The 14,899-nt window shown below is 39.3% G+C and overlaps 2 protein-coding genes across 5 annotated transcripts in view; one reads left to right on the top strand and one right to left on the bottom strand.

The window, feature by feature from the left end:
* Positions 1–6,678, bottom strand: part of ATG4A (autophagy related 4A cysteine peptidase) — a 64,132-nt gene extending 57,454 nt beyond the window's left edge. For both annotated transcript variants that reach the window (XR_006213376.1, XM_042974021.1), the window contains exon 1: positions 6,619–6,678. Coding sequence is in view for 1 of the 2 variants with exons in the window: in XM_042974021.1 (XP_042829955.1) it covers positions 6,619–6,628 (10 nt within the window). In the remaining variant the exon portion in view is untranslated. The remainder of the gene's footprint in view (positions 1–6,618) is intronic.
* A 193-nt stretch (positions 6,679–6,871) lies between these two features.
* Positions 6,872–14,680, top strand: PSMD10 (proteasome 26S subunit, non-ATPase 10). 3 transcript variants are annotated; one of them, XM_042975030.1, is made up of 6 exons: positions 6,872–7,043; positions 9,455–9,553; positions 10,472–10,618; positions 10,713–10,818; positions 10,934–11,002; positions 13,727–13,789. In XM_042975030.1, exons 1-5 carry the CDS (start codon positions 6,930–6,932, stop codon positions 10,975–10,977), a joined length of 510 nt encoding a protein of 169 aa, XP_042830964.1. In that variant the 5' UTR covers positions 6,872–6,929; the 3' UTR covers positions 10,978–11,002; positions 13,727–13,789. The 3 variants fall into 3 exon arrangements, with proteins under 3 accessions (XP_042830964.1, XP_007090708.1, XP_007090709.1); XM_007090646.3 differs by lacking the exon at positions 10,934–11,002 and having other exon boundaries at positions 10,713–10,879; positions 13,727–14,680; XM_007090647.3 differs by lacking the exon at positions 10,934–11,002 and having other exon boundaries at positions 10,713–10,800; positions 13,727–13,819.
* Positions 14,681–14,899: the final 219 nt, after the last annotated feature.

Raw genomic sequence — 14,899 nt, 5'->3', positions numbered from 1 at the left:
ACTTACCATATGACCCAGCAATTGCTCTGCTGGGCATTTATATCACAGAAATGAAAATTTAGGTCCAAACAAAATCCTATACTCAAGTGTTCATAACAATTTTATTTACAGTAGCCCCAAACTGGAAACCAAAATGTCCCTCAATAGTAGAAGGGTTCAACCTAACCCTAATTTTGGTATATCCAAAGCATGGAGTACTTCTCAACAATAAAAAAACAAACTATAGATACACCTATCAACTTGGGTGGATCTGAAGGTCATTTTTATGAAGTAAAAAAAAATTGGAAAAGTTACATATTTTATGATTTCATTTGTATAAAATTCACAAAATGACAAAATTATAGAGAAGGAGAACAAATTAATATTTGTCAGGGGTACAGACAATGGCAGTTAGTGGTAGGTGTGACCATAAAAGGGCAGCTTTCTAGTGATGGAATAGTTCTGTATCTTGATTGCTGTGATGGTTACGCAAATCCACTCATGTGATAAAGTAACACAAGACTGTGCACACACATCATTCCAGTGTCAATTTCCTGCTTTTCATATTGTATTATGATTATATAAAATGTCTGGGGTAAACTGGAGGAAGAATATATGGAGACTTTTTGTACTATTTTTACAACTTGTGAGTCTTTTGTTATTGATAATAAAAAGTTTAAAGAAACCACTTAGAAGGCAAATCACTCAGAAAGAAGAAAGTGGGAGCTGAAACCCAAGGAACAAATAAATAAAATGTTTTATTATAACAGCCAGTTTTATGAAGGGATAGATTTTAAATGGGGAAGGTTTATATAGGCCAGCGACATGCAACACCAAAGACATTTATCTGTAAGATCAAAACATGTGTTTAAAAAATATTAGGGGTACCTGGGTGGCTCAGTCAGTTAAACGTCCTACTTCAGCCTAGGTCATGACTTTGCTAGTCTGTGGGTTCGAGCCCCACATCAGGCTCTGTGCTGTCAGCTCAGAGCCTGGAGCCTGCTTCGGATTCTGTGTCTCCCTCTCTCTCTGCCCCTGCCCCACTCACACTCTCTCTTTATCTCTTAAAAATAAACATTATTTTTTTTTAATATTAGAGCCACAGATTAAAACGTCTCCTCTTAAATCAGGCAACTGTCAATTATGTTTGCAATAAGCCACATAAACAGATTACATTTTAAACAATGAAAAATGAATTGCAAAGTACCTTCATGCCAGTTGTTCAAACTTTATCCAGTAAGTGGTAGGGATGGAGGAGTTTCATTCTGGTTAACCCAGAATATATCCCTGAGACTATTATATGGTTAATTGATTCACATTCACCCTGTGTAAGGTATCCTCAGGTTTGCTTCACTATAGAATATTTTCATTTCCAGTTATGCTATGAAAAGAATATTTGCACTGAGTAAAATATTTTGTGATACTTATCACCTTTCTAATTAGAAAGGAGCACCTGGGGGGAAATTAGCTCTCTCTGCACTGTCCAAAATGATAACCACTAGCCACATGAAGCTGTTTAAATTTAAAATAATTAAAATTAGGGGCGCCTGGGTGGCGCAGTCGGTTGGGCGTCCGACTTCAGCCAGGTCACGATCTCGCGGTCCGTGAGTTCGAGCCCCGCGTCAGGCTCTGGGCTGATGGCTCGGAGCCTGGAGCCTGTTTCCGATTCTGTGTCTCCCTCTCTCTCTGCCCCTCCCCCGTTCATGCTCTGTCTCTCTCTGTCCCCAAAATAAATAAAAAACGTTGAAAAAAAAAATTTAAAAAAAAAAAAATAAATAAAATAATTAAAATTAAATAAAGTTTAAATTTTAGTTCCTAGACACATTTCAAGTGTTCAATGTGAATAGTGGCAATTGTGAAAATTAATAAATGGAAACATCAATAAAATGGAATCAAGAGGCTAGAAAGGGAGGTTTGTCAATCACAGACCCCCAACAGGAAGAGACCTATCTTGTATTCCCATCAGAAAGAAGCCTATACGCTACTATCCCAGCAGGAGGAAGAACGATTTTCTCCTTGGGTGGAACCAGACCAGCCAATGAGAGACTCACAGTTCAACCAGTAAAAAGCCACTACACTTCAAACTCCCAGGTTACCCCAATGGACTTTTTGCTTAGAACAGCTCCTACCAACTCCCCCCTTTTCAAAAAGAGCCTTCCTCTCCTTTGTTCTCCAGACTTGCCTATGGTTTTGCGGTAGCTTACATGTCTTGAATTTTGATTCTCTGCTATTCCTTAATAAACCTATTTTTGCTGTTAAAATCACTGCCACTTTTAAAGTTAACACTACCAAACTAGAAAAGCATAGATACAGAACTTTTCCATCATCACAAACAGTTCTATACAACAGCGTTGCTCTAGAGTGTGAAAAACATGTCATTTCCCTACAGAGGTAGAGTTACAGCCCAAAGAGCTACAGGAATTAGTATTGCATCATCTGAGGTTTTCATTAATACATAATTTCATCTTTAGCAATACTGAGCAGTATGTTGTAGTGGTTAAGTGCTAGGGCTTTGGAGTAGAATAGTCCTGGATTTCAACTTTAGCTCCAACTTTTACTAAATTGTGTGGCCTTAGGCATGTTAGATTACCTCAATTCTCTGAACCAGCATTCTCAGTTTTAAATAGGCGGGGACTGGAGGGACAATAGTACCTACCTCATAAGGTTGTTGTGAAGGATTAAATGAGATAAGACCAATAACTGACACAGGTGATCTATAAATGTTAGTTATCCTTAACATTATTAAGTCCAGAAGATGAACTTGGCATGTTTTAGGACCTACAGTCTAGGTGACCAGTAGAAAAGCCAATAGGAAACATTCAATCATAAGAGCAGCAAGGGAGTCAGTCCCAACAGGGGCCTCTTTGACTCTTGATAGATAAACAGTAACCACATTGTTCCTTCATAACTTGGGGCCAGAGACAAAAGGGACCTTCTCCCTTATACATCTGTTTATCTTTCAGCTTTCAAAAAGCCAAGGGGTACCTTACCCTTAGCCTTAAGGGACTCAGAATTGAAAGTTAACTGCCATGTTGTATCAAAATAAAAAAAATAAATAAAAATAAATAAAATAAAAGTACAGCACATCATCTATAAAAGAAGATTACCCAAACAAGTCACTGAGTAGGAGAGGTACTTCGAGTTGTTTTTCCAGCTGTTTTTAGCAATCAAATCCAATTCCTTGATGTATTATTAAGGTAAAATGTTACTATATTCACTCCTGTGTGAATACCATACAACAAGCCTGCTGTATCTCTGTAATCAACAAGATAAACATTTACTGAACACCTACTACATACAGGACACTTTTACTCTACATCAGCCCATCAGCAAACTAGCATCTGGCAGGCCAAATGAAGTCCACTTGTGTTTTTTTCTACGGTAAACAAGGTAGTAATGATTTTTACATTTTTTAACTGCTGGGAAAACTGCCCTCAACCACTATTATCAAACACTGAATGGCTCTGGAAATTAGCTTTTGCTGAAGACTTGATAATGTTCCTTAATCAATCCAATCTAAAATAACAAGGCAAACAGCCTTCTTTGTGAAAGTTACACTGCAGGAAAGTCATTTCAACAACTAACATTGTTTGAGTCAAAAGCAATGTCCACATGCTTTATACACTTCCCATGCTCTCACAAGTCAAAACAACAAAGTCACAGTGAGATACCACTTCACTCCCACTAGAATGGCTATAATAAAAAAGGTAGACATTAACAAGCGTTGGTAAAGATACAGAGAAACTGAAAGCCTCATGCATTGCTGGTGGGAATGTAAAATGGTGCCGAGGTGGTAGAAAACAGTTTGGCAGTTCCTCACAAAGTTAAATAGAGTTGCCTTGTGGCCCAGCAATTCTACAAGTAGTTATGTATCAAGAGAAATGAAAACATGTCTGCACAGAAACTTGCACACGAATGTTCATAGGGAAGCATTATTCATAATAAACAAAAGGTAGAAACCACCCAAATTCTCATCAACTGATGAACCGATAAATAAAATGTTGTAAAACCATACAATGGAATATTATTCAGCCACAAAAAGGAACAAAGTTACTGATAAATACTAAAATTTGGATAAATGTCAAAAACATGCTATGTGAAAGAAGGCTGACACAAAAGACCACATATTGTGTCATTCTGTTCATGTGAAAACCCAGAAAAAGAAAATCTGTAGAAAAAGAAAGTATTGGTTGCCTAAGGCAGGAGGTAGAAATGGGGAGTGACTGAAAATGAGCACGAAGTTTCTTTCTGGGGGGATGGAAATCTTTTAACTAAGACTGCAGTGAGGGTAACACAACTCTAAATTACATTAATAATAATCAAATTGTACATTTTTTAAAAATGCATAACATCAAAAGCATGGCCTACAAAAGAAAAAATTATAAATTGGACCTCACCAAAATTCAAAACTTTTGCACTTCAAAAGACACCATTAAGAAAATGAAAAGACAAGCAATAGACAAGAAGAAAATATCCACGTATCATCCATCTGGCAGGGACTTGTATTTAGAATACATCAACAATTCTTACAACTCAACAGTAAAAAGGTAATAAAGATCATAACTCAATTCAAAAGTGGAAAAAATATATGAACAGACACTTCACCAAAGAAGATACACAACTGACTCATAAGCACATAAAATTATGTTCATCATCATTAGTCGTTAAGGAAATACAAATTATAACCAGATGAGTTATCATTTCATATCCATTTAGAATGGCTATAGTAAAAAGACAGACAATAACAAATGTTGGTGAGGATCTGGAGAAACAAAAACCCTCATTCATTGCTGGGGGAAAAACAAAATAGTGCTGCTGCTTTGGAAAACAGTTTTGCAGCTTCTTAAAAAGTTACACGTAAATTTGCCATATGTTATAGTAATCCCACCCTTAGGTATCTACCAATAAGAAATGAAAACATATGTCTACAGGGAGACCTGCACACAAATGTTCTTAGCAGCATTAGTCATAATAGCCAACAACTGGAAACAAACTATTAACTAGTAAGTAGACAGACAAAATGTGTCATAGCTATAAAGTAGAATACTGTTTGGCAATAAAAAGCAATGAAGTATCGATACATTCTACAATATGGATGAACCTTAATAATATTATGCTCAGTGAAAGAAGCCAGGCATGAAAGACCACATATTGTATGATTTTATTTAAATTAAATCTCAAAAAAGGGCAAATTTATAGAGACAGAAAGTAGATCAGTGGTTACCTGGGGCTGGGAGTGGGAATAAGAATTAACTATAAATAAGCATGAGGGCAATCTTATTGGGAGAGCGAAAATGTTCTAAAACAGATTATGGGGATGGCTGCACTACTAAGTAAAGTTACTAAAAATCATTTGATTGTACACTTGAAGTGAGTGAATTTTATTCAATGTAAAAAAATATTTCAATAAAGCTGTTAAAAATAGGAAAGCAACAGTAAGGGAAACTGGGTGAAGGGTACACAGGAATTCTGCTCTATCTTTGCAACTTTTCTATAAAACTAAAGCTATGCTGAAATTTAAAAAGTCAAATAAAAGTTAACAAGGGTATGTTTGTCGGTTGATATCAGTATTTGGCAGTACCTATCAATGCGAAGAGACGTTTACAAAGATGAAATAAAAAATCTCATTACGGATCAGCATTAACAGATGAACATTTGACATGATTCTTACGATGGGGAACACTGACTGTAATCCCCAATTAAACCAAATGTTATCCCCCAAAAAAAGAATTCCATTATTCTTATTAGTAGTCCTGTATTACAAAACAAGTACTCAACTATTATTTTATTTTTGGATTCCATCAATAAACATTTGTTGAAATTTGTTTTCTGTCTTGTTATATACGTGCCTACAAATTATCCTCAATTTTGCTTTTTGGCCTGCAACACCTAAAATATTTACTATCTGGTCCTTCACATAAAGTTTGCCAAGCCCTGCTCTACACTATAACAGGATACATACAAACATTATCAGTCTCTTTCTTGAGTGTATTCTTATCATTACCTAGTTTTGGCATAACGCCCTCCTGAATATGCCTATAAAGGATAAGCCTTGCATCTCTTCTGCTATGGCACTATTTGGGATTTCCATAAATAGAAACACTATTAGCTTAATATTTCTAGCAAAGCCTCCAGGCCATCGTTGTTATCATGACACTAAAGGGCCAACACCATACCACAATATCAAGACTCTCATCGAGTTGTGATGTCACCAGGCCATGGACTCACCGAGGTCAATTAGATATCAAGTGGCTCTTACGGCCTCACACCCTGCCTTTGGCATCACCCTGGCACATCACCTTACTATGGAGGCATATGCTATCACTGCTGTTACAGAATTCTGCCCTGATGCCGCTCCGCCAATATGTCAGAATAATTAACCCCTACTTCTTTCCACTCCTTTGGCGGCGGCAGAGAGGGGGAGGGTAGCCACAGCCATCCACACAAGCTCAGGAGGTAGTCCTCAGCTCCTACTGTTGTCCCTTCCGCCTGCCACTGCAAGTCACAGGGCCCCCGTGGGACAGGACCTTCAGGCTCCCATAACTCTCCTGCCAGGACCCTGTACCCGTTTCTCGTGGCCGACTCAATGGCCCAACAGTGACCACCCACCCCGGTTCCACACGAAGCCGCTCCCCGTACCTGACTCCATTCTCCAGCTGTCATCCTGGGCCAATTCCACCGGCCACTTGACTACGGCGGCCGCAAGGACCCTGGGACTTGTAGTTCCGCGCTGCTAGGGGCAGAGCCGGCGACCGCCTCAAAGGAGCCTCCCCTCCCGGAATTGCTCTCGAACTACAACTCCCAGAGGCGCCCCGCGGTGGGAAAGGGGCAAAGGCACGAGAAAGATCAGTGATTGGTGGAACTCTGTCGGCTCTTTTGATTGGCAGTCAAGGCTGGAGACGTGAGGCGGTCGTTGGTCCGGTGTTGCACGGAGATCCTGGAAAGGCGAAATGGAGGGGTGTGTATCTAACCTAATGGTCTGCAACCTGGCCTACAGCGGGAAGCTGGAGGAGTTGAAGGAGAGGATCCTGGCTGATAAATCCCTGGCTACTAGAACGGACCAGGTAAAGGAGTGCTGGGGCCTCTCCGCAGGCTGCCGTGTCGACAAGGCCCAACGTGGCCGCCTGGCCTGGCCCAGACGGAGGCCGGTTCCGTGAGGGCCAGATCCCCGCCCCCGCCGCCCTATCCTTCCCCGGGGTCACCTCAGGACTCGGGATCGGGCGGTAGGAGCTAGCCCCGTAAACCTCAAATATTTGGGGGAAGAGGAGGCCCATACTAAGCACGCTAAATTTTGGATATTTCTAGAACGTTTACCGCGTTTCTCAGAAATGCCTACTCTTTGAGATACCCGTGAGGAGGAGATGGAAGGCTTTTTTTTTTTTAATGTGTTTGTTTACTTTTTCTAGTAAATGTATACAATGAAACATATGTAACCGAAAGCCAATTCTCTGGCGGGCAGTTTAGTAGGAGCTGGGGATAAGTCGAGTGGAAGAAGCAGACGTTGTTAAAGTAACCCTGGATCATGCGTCCGGTAGCATTGTCCTACGAATACTCAGGAGAGAAGTTTACATGGGGCTTTCAGAACATAGAATGGCAGGACCTGATTCAGTCTCCCTGAGACTTGGAAAGGTTTTGCAAAGGAGAGAAGGTTGGTTAAACCTTGAAGGGTGAGTGAGATTTTCTTAGAGGGTGAAGGGGCATTCTTAGGCGGAGGCCGAACAAAAGTGAATGGACTTTGGGAAATCTGCTCTTCGGCTCAAGGGACCCCCATGCTTTTCACCCTGCGTTTCTAGAGAGATTCACTGTGACCTCAACAAGCCAACAAATATTTATAGATTGCATTCTACATGACAGGCACCCTGCTAAGCACTAGCCAGACAGCGTCACATACTTGTGAATCCCCATTTTGTGTCTTTGAGAAGAGTAGAAGTCAGGAGACTTTACTCTGGAACTTTCCTTTATTGCTTAACCTGAAAATGGCCTTATCTTTATTTAGTTTACTTTCATTATGGTCTGATCGTTTTTAATACTTTTAATTTAACTTAATAATGTCAAATGAAGTTTTAATAATCTATTCATCAAGTCAGTGGCATAAAAAAGAGGGAAGCTATTTAAGATCAAGAGACTTAAGAACCAACAATCCTATGCAAATTATGGGCCTTGTAAGGAGCCTCATGGAAACAAAGCAACTGTTAAAAAAACATTTGGGGGACTACTGGGGAAATCTGAATACAGACTGAGCTTTGGATGTTATAAAGGAGTTAGTGTTAATTTTGATAGGTGTAATAATGGTCTCATAGCTATTTTAGACAGCATCCTTCTTTAGATACTGAAATGTTTAGGGATGAAAAGTCATAATATTTAGGATTTGTTTTTTTTAAATGTCATGGAGGAAACTAAGTGAGGCAAATATGACAAAATACTAAATCTAGGTGATAAGCATATGGGTTTTATTATATTCCCTCTATTTTTATGTGTTTGAAATTATTTTGTAATAAAGTTTGAAATACCACATTCTTTTCCATAGAGCTAAGAAATACAGCTGTCACTGCAAAAAGGAAATTCCCTTTGAGAGAAATGACTAACTCCTAGCTTATTATTTTTTAAAAGCAACGTTGCTGTCTAATTTTGTGGGTAGCATGATTTTTAAATGATTATGTGGATAATCTCAACTAGTTGTATAGACATTTCTTTCCCATAAGATTCATTTGTTCTTGGGCGGCCTGAATGGCTCAGTTGGTTAAGCGTCTGAGTTCAGCTCAGGTCATGATCTCACAGCTTGCGAGTTCCACCCCTGCATCGGGCTCTGTGCTGACAGCTCAGAGCCTAGAGCCTGCTTCAGATTTTGTGTCTCCCTCTCTCAATGCCCCTCCCCTGCTCTTGTGCTCTCTCTCTCTCAAAAAAATAAATAAACATTAAAAAAATTTTTTTTAAGATTTGTTTTTTTTTTTTACCAGAGTATCTAGAAATTTTGTGTCAGACAGGGGTTTGTGTCCCAACTTCACCATTTAATAGCTATGTGACCTTGGACGAATTGCTTACCCTGAGGATTCTTAGTTTCCTCATCTGTAAAATGGGGCTCATGTCCACTGTACAGGAACATGGAGATTAAATGACATGATGCTTGCAAAACTCCTAGTGCAGTGCCTGGTATAAAAGAACATAAATAATATAACAGTAAATAGCCAAAGCTCTATTTCTGCCAAGCCTTGAAATCAGTTTCTTGCTCTGCCATTTTCATGGCTGTATTCTGCACAGAATTACACCTGTCAGTGGATTCTCCTCCATGTTACTAAAACCTTGGTGTCTCTTACAGCAATAAGTAATATAGTTTAAGGACCTGAGGGTCCAGGGCTCTCTACTTCTTGTTTCCAAACTGTAGGTTTGCTGGCCTCAATATTAATTTTTTATGCTTTCTTACCTTCTATTTCATCTCAAGAATGTTGATCTTCTCACTTCTCTGTTTCCCGTGCAGGACAGCAGAACCGCATTGCATTGGGCCTGCTCAGCCGGACATACCGAAATTGTTGAATTCTTGCTGCAGCTTGGAGTGCCTGTGAACGATAAAGACGATGTGAGGACCAGGCAGAGTTGATAAATGCCCAAGTTATCTGTAGCCTCTAGTCTAGTGTTCACTGAAAACTGAGTATTAAGCTCACAAACAAAATTGAAACCTTTATGACTAGGCAGTCACAGCAAGGGGCCCTGGTGACCAGGCACAGGACTAGAGGTTGCCTTATTTTAGAATGTTCATTCTGCCATTCATACCCTGGAGGTTAAGGTTAACACGCAGATTAAGGCTATAATACTACAAATCCTTTTTATTATGTTGGGAAGTTGGGGGGGGGTTGTTGTTGTTTTTTGTTTTTGTTTTGTTTTGTTTTTGGTGAATACGACCTGAATACTTAGGGCTTGAATATCCTTTTGTTGTTATAGAGAGATTTATTGTAATGATATTGGCTCTATTAAGATAAAACTTGTGAAGAATAAGGATGGAATTTTTTGTAGGCAAAGATTCCTCTTCAAGGATACTCACTGAAATAATACTTATAATAGCCAAGAAATAAAAACAATTTAATGCAGGAATGGTTGAATACAGTATGAATATCTCTACAATAAAGTAATATGCAAGCAATAAACATAAAAATCCAAAGAATAACAACAAAACGATAAGTGGACATTGTGGGAAATGCAAACTCACAGAACTTTATATCCTGCCATCCCAATTTGAGAACACGTGTGTGTGTGTGTGTGTGTGTATATATATATAATTATTTGTTAGGGGATTATGGGTGGTTTTTCTCCCCTCTTGTATGCATCTACTGCCCACATTCTCTGCAGTGCTTAATGAGGGAAAAAGAATGTTATTTTCTTAAACCGTTCACACACAGCTTTGTGTAAACCTTACCTGCATGCTAGTATTAATCCCTGTGCCTTTCCTCTACCACCCTCCCCCGCCCCCCCGTTTTTGTGCTGCCTACCTCTTTCACAGGCAGGTTGGTCTCCACTTCATATTGCTGCGTCTGCTGGCCGGGATGAGATCGTAAAAGCTCTTCTGGGTAAAGGTGCCCAGGTGAATGCAGTCAACCAAAATGGCTGTACTCCCCTACATTATGCAGCTTCCAAAAACAGACTTGAGGTAGGGTTCCATTCCTTGGCTGCCGTTTTTGAGTTTTAAAGCTGTCTATGGCCACAAACTGATACCTGCGTTGTTTTCTCCTCCATCGGTCCAGATTGCTGTCATGTTACTGGAAGGCGGGGCTAATCCAGATGCGAAGGACCATTACGAGGCTACAGCAATGCACCGGGCGGCAGCCAAGGGTAACTTGAAGATGATTCATATCCTTCTGTACTACAAAGCATCCACAAATATCCAAGACACTGAGGGTAACACTCCTCTGTAAGTGACAAGTAGCAGTCATTTGTATTCTCCTTGACATTAGCCCTCTTGCACTAATTACACATCGTTTTCTTTTTTTATTCTGCTTGGAAATGTAATACATGTGTATGACCAAAAAAAAAGGTAAAGTACACAGATGTGTGAAGATGAAAATTAAAATTCCCTATGTCATTTTTTATATATTTCCTCCCATTCTTTTGTACACAAATGTGCATATTTAAAAAAATTTGTTTGCAAAATTGGGATAATGCTATGTACGTAATTATATCTTGTTTTTTTAACCTAGTATATCATGAGCATTTCCAATGTTGCTATTTTTAAAATGTTTTTGAATGGCCGTATGCAGTTCCATTTTATGGATGTGCCAAAATTTAATCACTCCTCTTCCTGCACATTTAAGCTTTTTTGGGTTTTCCACGAGTATAAATAATGCCACATTGACCAAGTTCATACAAAAATCTCTGGCCCTCTTGCTTATAATTACCTTAGAATAGACTCTTAGAAGTAGGATTGCTGAGTCAACAAATACACACATTTTAAGAGTATTGCTAGGTATTGCCAGGTTGCTTCCAGAGGAATTGTATCATTATACCCTCCCAGCAACAGTTTGAGGGTGCCTGTTGCCCCCTCACCAACACTAGAACTATCCTTTTGTTCTATCAGACATGGTGCCTCGTAGTTATCATTTATATTTTTTCATTTTCAGGGAGGTTAAACGTTTTTTAATGCCTTCAACTAATTAGATTTCTTCTCTAACTTGTACCTTTTTGGGTTCCTTTATCTGTTTGCTTTTGGGGAATTAAATTATTTTTAGTGATTTTTTTAAGCTCCCTTGATTGACATACTAAAAATGTTAACCTGCTGTGTTACTTGAAACTGTTTTTTTCCCAGTTTGTCCATGTTCATTATTGTTTTAAAGAACAGAAGTTTTTCAACTTCTAAGCAGTCAAACCTAGTCATCTTCCCTCAGGAATAGAAATTCCTTTCTCACCCTGAAGTTAGTTAAATACTTAACTATATTTTTATTATAGGCTTTTTTTTTTTTTAACATTGCATTGGTTTTGGTTGACAGTTACTGTTACTGTCAAATCCATCTGGAATTGCTTTACATGTGTGACCTGAGGCCGTCCTCTGCCTTGGTATTTTTTTCTGCATTACTTAGCTACTTTTCTTCCTTATTGGGTGGTGACTTTTTTGAACCAGAAATTCTATGAATCTCCTTTTTAGTCTAAAGTGAGATTCAGTTTTTTTAAGTACCGTTTTCTTAACTCTTAGTTTTTTTTAAGTTTTTTAAATGTTTGTTTATTTTTGAGAGAGCAGGGGAGGGGCAGGGTGGGGGGGAACACAGAAGATCTGAAGCAGGCTCCTTGCTGACAGCACACAGCCCGATGCTGGGCTCGAACTCATGAATGGTGAAATTATGACCTGAGCCAAAATCAGATGTTCAACCAACTGAGCCACCCAGGCACCACTTCACTCTCAGTTTTAAAAGTCTTTTCTCAGGGCACCTGGGTGGCTCAGTCAGTTAAGTGTCCGATTCTTGCTTTCAACTCAGGTCATGATCTCACGATTCATGGGTTCGAGCCCCACATGGGGCTCTGTGCTGATGGTGCAGAGCCTGCTTGGGATTCGGTCTTCATCTCTATCTCTCTCTCTCAAAATAAATAACATTAAAAAAATAAATACATAAATAAAAATCTTTTCTTTAGTCCTGAGTGACTCTGTTTAGAAAGACTTGCAATTTCTAGCTCTTTTCTCCATAACAAGGAGGAACCCGAAGAGTCAGGCAGGAAAGGGTCCTGGGAAGAGGCTAGGATTGAGGGATAGCTGGAGACTGTTTACTCAATTCAAGCTTAGCCACCTAACCAACTATATCAAATACTTACATTAGGTAACTTGGAGAAGTAAATTAACCTTCCTGAGTCTTACTTTCCTCATCTGTAATATGAGAAGAATAATTCCTTCCCCACTACATTGTTTTGAGGCTTAAATAAAATAACATGAAATGTGCCTAACACCCTGCCTGATAAACTGTAAGTGCCTGCCAAAGTTTCTCCCTCAGTTACTGCTCAGCTGTGTCATCACAGGCAAGGACTCTAACTTCTGTCACAGTTTCAACTATAAAATGGTGATAATAGTACTGTGCTGACTTACAAGGTGGATATAAGGATCAAATGAGGTAAAATCTTTTAAATGGTTCTTTGAAAAATTTAAACTACACAACTTGCTATTAGCCTGTTATACAGATTGGGGCTTTTCTAAATTCTAGCCCTGAATTATTGTGTGCATTCGGTGTAAACCGCCCTAATCTCAGGGGCGCCTGTGTGGCTCAGTCAGTTAAGCGTCTGACTTCGGCTCAGGTCATAATCTCATGAGTCTGTGGGTTTGAGCCCCACATGGGGCTCTGTGCTGACAGCTTGGAGCCTGCTTCGGATTCTGTGTCTCCCTCTGTCTCGGTACCTCCCCCGCTTGTGCTCGCTCTCTGTCTCTGAAAAATGAATGAAACTTTAAAAACATTTAAAAAATAAATAAAAATTCAAAAATTAGAAAATTAAAAAACACCCTAATCTCCATAAAGCATGGAAGTTGCTCTTAGGCTGGCATTTCAATCCCTTCTTGTCCTGTAATGTGTCCAGAATTATGATTTATGATCAGGTATTACAAGGCCATTCCACTGAATTTTAATTTACAAGCGGTCCTTCCCAGGCAAATTGATTTTCCTTTCCTGATTAAATACCCTGGTACTATACTCCCTAATAATGTGCAGTTCAGACCATGTATCAGGAAATCCTCATCGTTACATGGAGTTGGTAGGGAGTAATCAGTCTTTGTGGTCTTCAATTCCAGACACTTAGCCTGTGATGAAGAGAGAGTGGAAGAAGCAAAACTGCTGGTGTCCCAAGGAGCAAGTATTTACATTGAGAATAAAGAAGAAAAGACACCACTGCAAGTGGCCAAAGGTGGCCTGGGTTTAATACTCAAGAGGATGGTGGAAAGTTAAGCAGCTCAGATTCATTCTTCCTGTGTGCGTCTTGTGCTTGTCCCCAGTGCCCTGGAAGCTAATGTACTCGTGCCCAAGGCACCATCTGCAGATGATGGAGGTCTTCTCTCATCTTCAGTGTCCTATAAATCTGTCGAGTATCGTTCCTGCTGAGGTGTTTGGTCCAAGCTTGCAACTTGCTTTCCAGGCATAGATTAATTGTTGAGATTGTTTTACTCTTGTTGCGTATGATTATGTACTGAATCTTGGTTAATTTTGAGTAAGCAATTCTGTGGCTGTTGTGAGTCTTTGGCACCCTCCCGCGTACCCTCAAGTCCCCTGTGAGGCAGAACAACCCCAGTAGCACCAGGCCATTTGTCCCACCACGAGTTCCTAGGGAGGTTTTCGAATGTTCCCTCTGTCTGGTCAAAACACATCCTGACTTGTCTCTCAAGCTCACTCAGAAGCCTATACCAAATATTTGTTTTTCTCAACAGTACACTGCAACTTTATTTTTGTTACAGGAGGAATACGTATATATTTTAAAGGACCAAATTTTCCGTTGGAGGGCATGCTACCCAAGTTCGGAATTCATAAACACTAAAATATAATGAAAAATAACAGCCTGTGTACCCATGCATCTTTTTAATAAGCCCTTTTCTTCCAAAATAAAATGTGTTGTTTTTAAAAAGGGAGTTTCAAAGTACCTATATTAAGTCACCGTCCTGTACTGCAAAGAAATGTCAAGCTTGTTACATGTAACAAAAATGAGTTCTGATTTGTATTTCAAAAACCAAAAATAAAATGTTGTTAGAATCTTCCAGTTTTTCTTTCAAATCTGTTAGAAATTCATGCAAGCCTTAAAATCCTTCATAAAGACATTTCTCACTTTTGCCGACTCCAAAGTCCATAAAATTCATGAAGCTTGAACTGCCACTAAAATCTTTAAAAGTACTCATCTTCTGAATTGCTAATTAAATGTGGAGCAAAAGAAAGTAAGTGGAACCTTGAGTTCAATTTAGGGAAACAACTCAAATGGT

This window comes from Panthera tigris, chromosome X, assembly GCF_018350195.1.
Source record: "Panthera tigris isolate Pti1 chromosome X, P.tigris_Pti1_mat1.1, whole genome shotgun sequence".
Taxonomy (NCBI): Eukaryota; Metazoa; Chordata; class Mammalia; order Carnivora; family Felidae; genus Panthera; species Panthera tigris.
The sequence above is the reverse complement of the archived record's forward strand: the minus strand, read 5'-3'. Positions and strand labels throughout refer to the sequence as shown.